Source organism: Petromyzon marinus, unplaced genomic scaffold (genome assembly GCF_048934315.1).
Source record: "Petromyzon marinus isolate PM22_M1 ecotype Great Lakes invasive population unplaced genomic scaffold, UKy_Petmar_22M1.pri1.0 PM_Scaffold_7, whole genome shotgun sequence".
NCBI lineage: Eukaryota > Metazoa > Chordata > Hyperoartia > Petromyzontiformes > Petromyzontidae > Petromyzon > Petromyzon marinus.
The window spans coordinates 1388828-1402113 of NW_027423677.1; the positions used below are offsets into that span (position 1 = coordinate 1388828).

Sequence of the window (13286 nt, forward strand, 5' to 3'; positions counted from 1 at the left end):
GTTCGACTGGTGGTTTGAAAAGAACACGGACAAACATTCGAGCTCACGCTTTTGCTTTGGCAACAATTTTCGTTAATTGGGCTCCGAGCGGCTCAACAAGCCTGGAAGCCGGCGCATTTAATCACCTCCGAGATCGAAATGTGGCAAATCGCATGCTAATCAGGAGCAAGTTGGCCCAGGGATTGAGAATCAAATTTGCATGTGAAACGGTGGTGCAGGACTCGATTCGAAGGCGAGTGAATACTGCGCGGTGGTGCATTGCAAGTGGACATTATTATCATCCAACAGTGACCAGCATGGTCAAGTATGGTCAAACTAAACCTGACATCCAACATCACGTGGCGAGATGTTCATCCAGCAGTGGAAAACGTAACTTAAAGTAACCAAAATAACAGATGCATGGAAAATAAATCGATCTAATTTTGTATATAAACGCATATAACTCATGTGTACATGCTTGTAAATATACGATTCAGCTAAAAAATGTTAAACACATTTACACAAAGTCGCAAAGACATCAACTCGCTTAAATCTTTACCACTACTCCAGGAGCTTAGAATTATTGCCCAAGTACTGTATATACGTGAGCAAAGTTATAACCATTTACGAAACAATTTGAAAACGTGTCAATATTTTGTCAGAAATTATCTTTGCACGTCTAAAGGACAAGAGAAGCTGTAACGAAATGCGCATTTGTAAACGATTAAACCTTAAAATTTTCTGACACCGACATTTTTTCCAAAAACATTCCTTGTGTGATTGCACAGAGTCCGATGAGGGGTGGGGCAGCTGTGTAAAAAAAACCTGAGGTGAAATTCTCCGTTAAACCGACGATTTAAACAGCAACAGCTCAGGGAATTTTATACTCTGTTCTATGCAGCTGACCGCTGCCCCTTCATACAGTAAATGGCATCCTCACAAGAATAAGTAACCTAACATCCCTTGCAGGGAATCCTCTCGCGATAAAAAATCTTCCATTTGCCATCCATCACGAGACCCCTGCGGGTGTCACCGTGCACAATCATACTTCGAAGCTCTTGCTCGGATTCCCCAGAGCTTTGCCCTCTGAGTGGCCACCCTAATGGCCCACTCCGACAGGCCAAACCTGGCACAATTGTAGGTTTTCAACTATAATACACGTTTTATGGGTTAGATCGTTTAAATATATAAATGTGTTGTTAAACCCACCACCACCCGACAGTCAATTAGTAAGGTTTGTCGCGTAAACAGAACATGTCAATTCGTTACTAGTACAGTCCACCAGTGTGTTGGAGAGCAAAGCCACACCATTTACAATCTAAGTACAACATTTCGCCAGCACTAACTAGCTTCATCAGGCGACAGCCATCACTTGTGAGCACTTCTTTCGCGAATTGGGAGGGGAATCAATGAATGCATTGACTATGGGTATCCATTTCCGATTGGGTTATTTATATGTTAATCAACAAACATTATGCATGCGCATTAAGGGACGAGGATTCTCCACGAATCTGGCTGTCGCCTGATGAAGCTGGTTGTAATTACTGGTGAAACATTGTACTCAGATTGTAAATCTTGTGGCTTTGCTCTCCAAGACACCGGTGTGATGTTACTAGTAACGAATTGGCATGTTCTGTTAATGTGACAAACCTTTCGAATTGGCTGTGTCGGGTGGTGCCGGGTTTACTGACACATTTAAATATTTATTACGCGATCTAACCCAAAAAACCCGTGTTATGGATATTGGTCGCGAAAGCCGACGTGTTAAACTGGTTTTCAACTGTTAGATCAGTGGTAGCCGATATGTGAATCGCGATCCATGGGTGGATGATCGCAAAAGATTTTTTATTGTGGATCTCGGGACAAATAGGATTAAACACCTCTAATATAAAGCAATTCTTGTTATAGCAGATGGCAAAACAAAATCCTCGACTAAGAAGTAATGGATTAATAATATATATTTTAAACCAATAGATCGCACTAGCACTTGGCATGTCTACAGTGTTCTATTAGTCGGTGAAATCCATCCGGGTAACTGTTGGTCATATATTGCTGGTAGATCACGGAACATGTTGAGATATACCAGAATGGATCACAGTACTTTGTGGGTTGGACACTGCTGCGTTAGTCAATAAACACCACCGATTCAGTAACCAATATTTTTGTGAAATCACCTTCATCACAAGGGGGTCAGTGTCTTGGCTGGCAAAGAAGTGGGGCATAAGATATCCTAAACCTTTCATACATCTTGACGCGTATACACCTTAAGTGGCTGATTGTACTGGTTGGTAAGGTAAAAATTCTAAAAAAAAAAATTGCGCTACCATTTGAACCGCTGCGACACGAGAACGAAGAACCGGTGACCTTTGGATTGGATTGCAAGTTCAGAGTACAAACCGTCTGTTACTTCAGGGTAGCATTTCTCATAACCGCCACTGCTTTTTTTTCAATTGTTCACCTCTGCTTGCGAGCACAATGTACACTTAATTAACTCTGCAGATGTAAAACCCAGAGTGTGTGCCCACTCATGCACCTCCTCCGGCATCTTGTTGACACCGCATCCACGATACACTAGTGCTGTCTGGGTTTCTTAGGCCGGGGAGAAGGCGAGCCCCATGGGGTGGACTCCGTAGGGTTGTAGCCTGGAATCTGTGACAGCGGACACACAAATGGCACAAACGTACAACAAAGATAGTCACCCAAATAAGCCTTTAACAGACTGTGCTGCTGTTAGGCGGCATGGCCCACGAGGGGGTAAGTGGCCAACACCTCTCCCCAGTGCTGATATTTACACACTGCACCAGGTACTCATTTAAGAAAGAGTTGACCTTGGGTAGGCAAAACAGCAGTTCAGATAATCCTCATTGGTGTTGGCGGTGAGTGGGAATTGGGTTGCCGGGTTCATAGCGCAGCGTGCTAACCACTACACCAATGCTCTCACACACACACATGTGAGTATTTCCAACACAAGTGATACGTTATTATTACACTTAATAACACTGAAAAACTTCGCCAAGTCTGAAGACTTTTGAGGAACAGGGGGAGAGAAGATGACAACTCCACACAGTAACACACTCTAGTTGGGAATCAAACCCAGTTTTCTTGCTGCAAGATGCAAGGGTTTACCAATGTGCCACCCTGCCGCCCATGGCGATACGTAAACTACCTTAATACCAGTTTCAACGCATGCTTATTTTTAGATATGGGAGGAAACCAGAGAACCCGGAGGAAACCCATGCAGAACAGACTCATGGAGTTTTGTTAAGAAATCTGATATCTACCAAGGCTCCCACACCCTGACTTAGCTTGGTATCTTGAGAACTCGCATTCATCAACAACTGCCCCTAACGATCATTTAAATAGGTCACGTTTCAGATAATGGCCCTTCTTGTGCAATGAACTAGGGCCATAATAAAAATCTATTTCATACAACACCTTGCATATCGAAATATCTCAAAAAAGCACTGGACATTAAAAAACTACTCAAGTATAGATATAAGCCAAAAGAAATAAAGTAAAAGCCGATAACAATAATGACAGTGATACTGACACTTTACACAGCATGCAAAATGCAATAAAAGCTAATCATAATGATTCCCCTCACAGTAATAACCAATCAGAATCCAGGAAAAGCCAATTAATAACGACGTTTTCAAGCTGGATTTAAACACACGAACAGTCACAACTGATATAGGTAGGGATAGTGTCCCATAGTCTTTGGATATACAGTCTGTTCTGTAATACGGTAGTTGCGTACCTCAAGAACACCGCGTTTTGGAAAAATCGTGTTATAATAAATAATATATTATATGGGGTAAAGCGCAGTCCGCAATAACGTGTGAGATGCGTAACACAGGCTGAACAAAGACTAAGGAACTTGGGTAGCATCTAGCAGCATCCAGCAGCATCCCGCCTTGTGTGATGCTACGCCGAGGCTGCCGTTACAACCGCTTATTCCTACTTGCGCGACGTAGTTCCATTCATTCAACCGAGTTATATCCAGTTTGGATCCGCGTTATACAAAAAATGCGTTCCTTCATACATTCATCATCGCGTTATATCCAATTTGCCAGTTACAGGAGGTATAGGACAACAGACTGCAGCTCAAAATGCTAGCTATACATATATTTTTTCCATCCAAGACCAGAGTTTATATTTTATTCCTGTGTTATAAGGGTATTACGTTCAGGGGCTAAATGCCAATGGATGGGTCTGATAGCCACGGGAGAGCTTCAGGAGAGAGTTTGTGTCATCTTGCCACCCCCTCCATTGAAGGAGCGCAGACTACAGTGGTGTAAAATGTGGTCCATAGTTTGGGTTGCATGGCCACAATCGTACAGGAGCTTGTTTTTAATGCACTGCTATGTATCTGTATGAGTCTCGATGAATCTCCAGGAATAATAATGGGTCTCTCTGTATCTCCTATGTATCTCTGTGTCTCTATGGGTTTACTATACGGTCCCACAGTTTGGGTTGCATGGCAACAAGCGCTTTGCTGTGGCTTGTGCCATTAATTTTCGGCCCGCTGACGTTCCGATGCGGCGAGCGTTTGTTTTTTGTGCACTACTGCTGGCGCAGCAAGCAGCAACAGCAGCATGGTCACAATACAAATCGGTGGTATTCCGAGGTTGCGCTCCGCACGGTGAGTACCTCCGGGCGGACGAGGTGCATGCGGATCCGCTGGTGCTGCAGGTTGGACGAATCCAGCGACACGCGCACGCACACGCGGTCGAACATGTTCAGCGCGATGCCCTCCACGCACAGCGTGGGGCCCTACACAAAACACAAAGACATATCTCCAATGTAGCCTTAACAGACTGTTGGGGCAAGTGCTGTTGGCGAGGAGCACAGATGAAGGCCGGCACGGCACACAAGGGGGTGGGTCGCCGGCGCCATGCCCGGCCGCCTTTGTCTCCCCAGTGGCGATGTTTACACACCGCACCAGGCATTCAATTGAGTTCCGAGTCAACCTAGGCGAGGCCCAGGACCGGTTCAGATAATCATCACTGGTGTTGACCGTGCGAAGGAATCGAACCCAAGTCGGCGGGATCGTAGCGCAGAGCGCTAACCGCTACACTACCGCTGACTGCTCTCTGCCAAGTGCCCTGCACACAAGCACGGATTGACGTAAACCCAACGTTATTATTCATACTATTACATGGGTCACTCAGAAAAGCCTCACTGATTCTCAAAACGTTTGCATTCAAGGTCACTGCTACGTCTTTGTAAAAGGAGGCGAACGATTGATATGTGCTCCCCAAATAAGTAATTTGCATGTAATTTGCCAACCTTGGACCATGATGCTGGCACACGAATAACGTTACAGGATCTTTTAAAGTACACTGTTAAAGCGGATAGCCTGTAAATATTTTACGCTTAATACACACCACAGTATTAACCGGAGTGGCCACCGAGTTTGAAACGCAAACCTCCACAACACACAGCGAATGCAATACCGCTTGGGCCACCTCACCGCGAGCTGAAAACCAGGCATGAGAAGCCCTTTTGAGCTTCTGGTCCAAATTAGGCTGTGTGCATTATCCACGCAGAGTCACAATGTAATGCGGCATGCAAGGCATGCTGGAAAGGACCGGATCCACTGGTCACACATGTGCTTTTTGCCATCTAGAGATCACTTTTTGCATCAACTACTATTTCCCTCATTTGTTTTTATTCTACAAGTACTTTTCTGCCCTTTGAGTTTCTCATTGTTTACAGAAAGCATTAGATTTTCTCTATAATTCTTCCGGATCTGAGGGATTTTACTGTATTTTTAATGTGATGTCCTCTCCGTGACAATACGGGCTCCGTCATGGCAGTTATTTCCAAAGCATATTTAATTGTGACCGTTTTATAATTGAAACGCATTTACATCATTAAATTCAGTTTCAGTTTATTTTGGTATAGCCCTGTGAGCCATCCGGCTCTAATGTATCCACCGGTGTAACTTCCTCTGTAATAGTCCACACTGCCAAATGGCAAAAAAACGGAGCTTCGTATCTCACTGCGTTCTTCCACTTTAAACCAAGTGTCTGTGTGTCTGATAGAAACCTAATCGTAGAGAGATGGTCAGTGGGCTTGGGTCCCAGTGCATTAAGCCAGTCCTGGGTTTAAATGCAGAATTCAGCCGTTCGGGAATGCCAATGCCTCCCGGTTAAGTGAACACATGCCCTACCTCCTCGTCGAAGGTAACGTTGAGCTTGAGATATTTGGAGTCAAAGAAAACCGTCCCCTCCAAGCCGTACTTGGGAATGAGCACCACCACGGCGTTCTTGCGCACAAACAGCACGAAGCCCTCTTCGCTCACCACTCCCTTGCTCTTGAAGAACAACAGAGACCACAACAACATCAGCCGTTAATCACCGCTACGTGGCCAAGAGCAGACACACGCGCATCACTTACCAAGCCCATAATTACTTAACAAAATTTAAGGTATTTTTCTGCATCCCCCCGCTAATTAATTCCAGTTGCGCTCTTGGCATCATGTCATGGGGATTATTTTGAGTTCAATCGTGAAGGTACAATGTCAATTGTATTAACTATAATCCTCCATCACCTGACAGAGCCAATCAAATAAAGTTGTCACATCATGGGCAAATGTACCAAGTGACCAGGTTTTTCAGCAAACACAGAAGAATGCTGAAAAGCAATGTCAAGTGTAGCCAACCAGTACAGCCACGGCACCACCACACGTAAGCGTGCGAATAGAAAACAATTGATTCTTACTACACGCACAATACGATGCCTGCTTTCGTGACCTTAAAAATGGTTTTCAAGAGACGAATGGACGCATTATCAGGTGCCTAAGCACACGCCGTGCAAGCTCCACGTGGCCCACACTTCCGCCTCCCACCTGCGTGTGGAAAGCTACAGACGAGCGTTGGGCGTACTGCGCCATCTTGTGGCGGTAGTTGAGGTTGTTGCAGAGCTGCTGCTGCTTCTGCTTGTCGGTGAGCGCCGGGTACGTGGGGTCGGCGCCCACGCACACGGCCAGCAGCCGGTGCACAATCACATCCGAGTATCTGTAACGGTACAGGGAGACAACAACAACAATATTCACATTTGTTGTAGCCTCTATTTAATATGAAGATTACATTTACAGTAGATACAGGCTGCGGTATGGCCACGAGATGCCAACGGAGCAGCGGTATTAATCCACCAAGCACCGCGATTCATTCTGGTGGATCTCAGCGGGTTTCACGATCCACCAGAAAGCTACGCAAACAATGACTCAGATGGATTTAACGTTGTGATAGAATACTGTACTCTGGACATACCACGTTCTAGCACCATCTGCTGGTGGAAATTATCTTTGTTAATGTATGAATTTAATTCTTTGTTGAGGATTTTTTTTATTTGTCATCAGATGTAACGCAAATTGCTGCCTGCTCATATCTGTGTTCTTATTTAAGATCCACAACAAAATCGTTAGCGATCCATGGCAGAATTGCAATTCACTTTTGGCCGCCGCTGCAACACGGCAATGGATTCTTGATTCTGCACGTGGAACACAGTCACCCTCCTTGTAGGCGTTGGTGTTCTCCGGATCCTCTAGTTTTTCTCCAACACAAGCCAAACAACCATTTAAGGAATTGGCCAAACTTCCCGTTTATAGGACCTTTTAGAAAAATAAGTCAAAATCTGAATCTTTATCCTGGAGAAATCCGATCCGCGATAAAAGCTCTTTTTGACAGACGTCCAGTAGGTAGATGATAGGAGTGCTAAGAATAGGAAAGGTAAACAAATCACTAATAGTAAATAATAGAAAAAAGATATACAAGTTGTATGTTGAACTTCATTCGCACCGTACGTAGCCAATCGTGCTAATCGGAGGTGTGCCATAATGACAAGTTAACATTGCATAAGTACATCAATTAATAAATAAATTCCTAAACTTGGGAAAGGCAGCACAATCCCAGACCACACCAAGACAACAACAGTCTCCTCAATAATCGCGAAGGTCGATTTCACGCGTGTGCCTGACGCCAGAGCACGTCACCGTCGAATGGGCGACGTGAAGTGGGTGTAGATGGCGGTGGCGAGCCCGTAGTGGTGGGTGTCGGGCTCCATGCCGGAGCAGAAGTAGATGGCCTGCATCATGCAGCGCGTGGCCAGGATGCGCAGCAGAGTGTTGAGGTATGGTGGCGCTCCCGGCACCGCCGTGCGGTCCAGGGACTCGGCCAACGCCTTAGCCGAGTCCACCTGGATCTCGATGTTCTGCGCAAAAAAATCGGGCACACCGGCGTTTGTGAGGTGACTATCCCGCACGTGGCTTGTAGTTCAGTGCTGGGGAAGCAGCAAGGGTTGTGGTGTATTGGAAAGAAAACGTTATTCAGCGCACTTCCTGTAGGCATTCAGGTTTCCATAACCTGACTTGCCAGGAGAAGGCAGTACAGCAAGTGGATTAATCTACATCTGGCACAGTGCCTGGCTGCCTTCCAGCGTTGTCTGTGGTTCGCCACACCTTTTGAGTTGTTCTGCCTCTAAGGGCGAGTGGAAACTATACGGCTACATCTCAAGATAAAGGTAAAAGGTGCAGCCCTGCAACTGCTCGCTCAGGCCAATACTGACATCGTTTCAAGACACCTCTGCTTCACAGTAGGGGGTAGCACATTCCCACCCATTTTGAGCATAAAGTTCATCACAATAAGTCGACCTGATATTTCAACATTTCAGTGCTGGAATTTATCTAAAATTAAATACAGTACTACATTTATCGTGATGGTTTTTTGATGCTTATTTCTGTGGAGTAGCTGGGAAACGAGCCAAGTCCTTCAACTCCCTACACTTGATAACACAGTATGTTCAATGCGGCTGCTGGATTTTGAAGCCAGGGTCCAGCTGTAATCTCTGGGTCATAGGGTGACCCAGGTGACCCTTGCAAATGAGACTATTATGGTCTCTTGAGTTCTCACCCGGTTAAACCAAAAGACCTCAAACTAAAATTTGAGCCACCCGGCGACCTCTGAATTCCTTGCGAGGATGATGATATTGAAGGAAGGTTAACAGCAATCTAGAGACAGTAGAACCCCTCTTAAAGACGGTAATTGGTTCCACGAACACGAGCATTAAAGGATTTGGTCATTAAGCGAGTATAGGAAATATGTGTTAAAAGCTTAATTCGTTCCGATAGCATCAAAAGTTTCCCTTGTTCACCCAAAAAACGTACTTTATAATATTTAAACAATGGATATTAATACATAAAGATACTAACATTATAAACACATCATATTAAAATAAACACTGTTAATAAATGCATTAATTCATTTTGATTTAAAGCTTTCGTGACTGCAGGGATTCATATTCTTGGTTATTTCGGTAAATTCACGTAGAAGGGAAACAACAAAATAATAAAAATATAAAACAATAAAATTCTCATGACGTTTCGACTGCAACACAAGTAATCATCATCAGGTGTGAAAACCACAACAAGAAAATGTGAAAAAAGTGGCGGTTATTTTAACGTTAGCACCACGGAGAGAGATTTGATAAACCATTTCAGGTCTTAATTGATTGATCACGCTTAAGGTGGCTTTCAGAAGGCATCCATTATTTTTCGTCCCCCCCCTCCTCTTTTCTGAACATAGATGGACTCGTCCATCTGAACAAACTGTCAAATCTCTCTCCGTGGTGCTAACGTTAAAAATAACTGGCACTTTTTTCAAATTTTCTTGTTGTGGTTTTCACAGCTGATGATGATTGCTTGTGTTGCAGTCGAAACGTCGTGAGAATTTTATCGTTTTATATTTGTATTATTTTAATGTTTCCCTTCTACGTGGCATTAATTTATATTTACTGTACCTACAACAGCCCGTCGTTAACAGAGAAATGGTCGGTTAACCCTACACATTGAGCTCTATGGAGGCCCGTTGTTAAGCGATTAGTTAACAAGGGTGGTCGTTAAAAGGGGTTCTAACTCTACCTTTGATTTCGCCGCCTTCACCAAGATGTCGTAGTTGGAAGGCGGAGGCGCCGGGTGGCGTCGGAGCAGCGCACACTCGGGGAATTCGCCTACGATGCGCTCCGCTACGGAGATGTTGGCGAGCAACATGAACTCCTCCACCATCGAGTTGGTCTCCCTGTGTACACGCACCAGTTTCCGCCACCACAACACATCAACCACAAGGGTCAAGAATCTTTATCTTAGATTATTTTGCTGATAATAAATTTCCTACGTGATAAGCCACTTTGTTCAGCTATCATTTGTGGTCAGGGTTTTACTTGGTAAGATAAAAATAGTTTAGTTTTATTTGTATATTTGTTTAAGTTATTTGTTTACCTTTCCAATACTTTGCAATCCTAACGTGTGCTTGTATTGTTTGTTGTTGTAACGTTGTGACCTGCCCCAACTGGACATCTGTGAAAAAAGAGCTTTATAGCTCATCGGATTCTTCCAGTAGAAATATGTATTTTGATTCTGATAGAGAGATCTGCACAACAGTCGGATTGCAGTCATGGGAGGTGTCTTGTTGACGAGACTCACTTGAGTTCCTTGGTCTGCAGGTCGATCGGGTCGTGGGTTTCGCTGTCCATGTGGAATCGGACCTCAGGGGATGCCAGAGTCAATGCCCTACGGGTGGAGAAGGGACATGAGCGATTATCATGTCCAGCCAAAACAACACAGAATCTTAATATAAGACACTTCACAAACTCAGATATTTGAGTTGAACATGCACAGCTCGTTAAGTCAATCCACTGCTGGATGAGGGCCGCCCCATGTCATGCGGGTCGTGGGGTGGTTTTACCGTACTTAACCGTGGTGGTCAGTACGCGTTGGCAAAGGTGGGGGAGCACAGACATAGGAGCATTAAGTAGAGTAAAACAATTTATGTCACTGCATTGTCCTCTATTGCCCACAATGTAGCCCCGCAGCAGCCTGTAACACTCCAATCTAGAAGGATGTTATTAACCAGGTAAAACCTTAACTTCTTTATTGTTGCCTTCATTTCCGCATCTCCAGCTTCTTCAGCCTCCCACTCCCAGCCCCGCTCACTCCCCCCCCCCCTGGCATTTTGCCGTGCTCGCCCCTTTAATCCCTCTAGCAGCACCCCACTTCCCCTACCCCACACCCCCCCTCTCTATCTCTCCTCCCTTGCTCCCACCCACTCTCTTACCTATATAGCCTCTTGTTACAACAGCCCTTTTTTGCCCACTCCAGCAATTGTTTCTGGCTGTGGTTGTCCCACCTGAAGAAGGACGCTTGTGTTGCGCCCAAAACGTCGTGATTTAATTTAGTTGTTATTTTATTTTATAGTTTTACCTACGTGACTTTACTGAAAAAAAAACAAAGAGTATGAATCCTGTAACACTTGTTTGTGCATGATATTCACCCAAGCCTCATGCATCATTGGGTCAAAAAAAGCTACAGGTGCAGCCTTGCAATTGCTTGCTCAAGCCACTGCTGGAAGAAGGGTGCTCCCATAAGAGGGGGCCCCTCTAGAGATACACCCTTTTACAGTCCCTCTCAATGTATTTTAGCCTACTCTTCCACGCTGGCCGGATGTCTTAGAAGACACGGGAGTAACCACACTTTACCACGCCACAGGCGACCTGCCGATCGACTAAATGTGGTGCACCCATTAATACTGCTCAGCGCTCCAGAGGCGGTGGAGGGGATGAGGATCTTGACAATGAGTTACCCGTTCTGAATGCGCCTCTGCTTGAGGATCTTGGCCAGGGAGTTGAGGCCACGCAAGCTGCTGGTGACCGGGTCCTTCCGCCCGGCGTCGTCCATCATTAGCTGAGCCTCTGCGTACGTCAGAGACGCCTGCGGGGATACGATGAACACACCACGGGTGAACCATGGGGTCCTCGCAATTACACAATGCCCACGCCTGATCCAAGCCCAAGCCAGAACTCAACAGATGTCTACGTGGCTCCCGATGACCACTGAGGGTTACGCTCACCCAAAGACAGTAAAATTTATATTTTTTTAATTCTCAAAGCTGGAATTTATCCAAATTTAGTGCAATGTAATTTGGTGGTCTTTTGTGCAGTGAGTTTAACACGTAGGCTTTCGTGACCAATATCATCTGAAAAAAAATACAGGTTGTTTGGGTTAGATTGTGTAAATACATAAATGTGTCGTTAAACCCGCCACCACCCGACACAGCCGACTAGTAAGGGTTGTCACATAAACAGAACGTGGCCAATTCGTCACTGGTACAACACACCGGTGTGCTGTACTCGTGACGATTTGGCATGTTCTGTTCACGTGACAACCCTTATTAGTTGGCTGTGTCGGGTGGGGGTGGGTTTAATGACACATTTACATATTTACACGATCTAACCTAAAAAAAACCTGTGTTTTGTGCAGTGATTGTTGACTGGACAGAGACCATCAACTCACTACTTTGATGTCCTACCTCGCACCTCCGATTAGCACAGTTGGCTACGTACGGTGCGAAAAAAGTTCAACATACATACTACCACTTGTGAACCCGGTTCATCTCGCTACACTTGTGAACCCAGAGGTGCAAGCTCAACGCTCTGACCTCTCAGCCATCCGGAAACCTCAACTGCACTAACATAGCAAGGCACCGATACAATAAACGTGAAAGCAAACGAGAGTTTTACAAAAACTGAACGTCTGTGGGGGGGGGGGGAATCACCTTGGAATTGATGATGCTCTTGGTAAAACGTGTGCTCATGATCTCAGCCTTTCGAGTCATCTCCCATATGCACGAGAACGCCAGCCTGCACGCGCACAGCACATGCACCGTCGCCATTCACCGTCGAGTGGCGGAGTCGTCGACATTGAAGTGGTTCCAGGTGTTCACTCAGGAAAGCCTCGCAAAGTCTCGAGACTCTTTTTCTGGAGGGTCTTGCCAAGTTTTTGGTAGTCGAGTCATTCTTTCAGCAGCGGGATGTTTGGCCAAATACCGGTTTGGGTTGTTACAAATTACTCAACTGGAATATATATGTAGCAACCATTGTTCGACTGCAAAAGCTTTGCAGTACCTTCCCGAAGTTATGAGATTCAGTGAGGCTTTTCTTGTTTAAGGATCATAGTAGTCATAACACGTTTATGTTAGCGATGAGAGGAAACCTGATAACCTGGAGTCAACCCATGCTAAATAGGGGGAGAACATACAAAATCTACATGGAAAGGCAACCAAGTCGGGCATCAATCCTAGGCCATTCTTGCTGTGAGACACGTGTTACCATTGTGCCATCCTGGTTTGGCTGCTTATGTATGTACACATGCTTGTGTGGATCTGTACAATGACACTTTAACAGTGCCACGCATCATGGGATTACATGTGCACCTGGCAACAATGCACGTTAGCTGCTGAGTATGGGTTGCA

At 45.2% G+C, this 13286-nt stretch overlaps 2 protein-coding genes across 2 annotated transcripts; both read right to left on the reverse strand.

Annotated features, from left to right (window-relative positions):
- Positions 1–4578: 4578 nt before the first annotated feature.
- LOC142923786 (exosome complex exonuclease RRP44-like) lies at positions 4579–6328 on the reverse strand. The gene is made up of 2 exons (XM_076064765.1): positions 6155–6328; positions 4579–4752 (listed from the first exon to the last, which is right to left on the reverse strand). The coding sequence occupies exons 1-2, from the start codon at positions 6326–6328 to the stop codon at positions 4579–4581; spliced, it is 348 nt and encodes a 115-aa protein (XP_075920880.1).
- A 1024-nt stretch (positions 6329–7352) lies between these two features.
- Positions 7353–10049, reverse strand: LOC142923773 (exosome complex exonuclease RRP44-like). The gene is made up of 2 exons (XM_076064753.1): positions 9902–10049; positions 7353–8196 (listed from the first exon to the last, which is right to left on the reverse strand). Exons 1-2 carry the CDS (start codon positions 10043–10045, stop codon positions 7975–7977), a joined length of 366 nt encoding a protein of 121 aa, XP_075920868.1. The 5' UTR covers positions 10046–10049; the 3' UTR covers positions 7353–7974.
- Positions 10050–13286: the final 3237 nt, after the last annotated feature.

Bases quoted from the DNA above. Each gene is read 5' to 3' on its own strand.
- LOC142923786 (XM_076064765.1), bottom strand. From the start codon at position 6,328: ATGTTGTTGTGGTCTCTGTTGTTCTTCAAGAGCAAGGGAGTGGTGAGC. The intron at 4,753-6,154 runs GTAGGGCATGTG...TGTTTTGTGTAG, and splicing joins ACGTTACCTTCGACGAGGAG to GGCCCCACGCTGTGCGTGGA.
- LOC142923773 (XM_076064753.1), bottom strand. From the start codon at position 10,045: ATGGTGGAGGAGTTCATGTTGCTCGCCAACATCTCCGTAGCGGAGCGC. The intron at 8,197-9,901 runs GTAGAGTTAGAA...TTTTTTGCGCAG, and splicing joins TGAAGGCGGCGAAATCAAAG to AACATCGAGATCCAGGTGGA.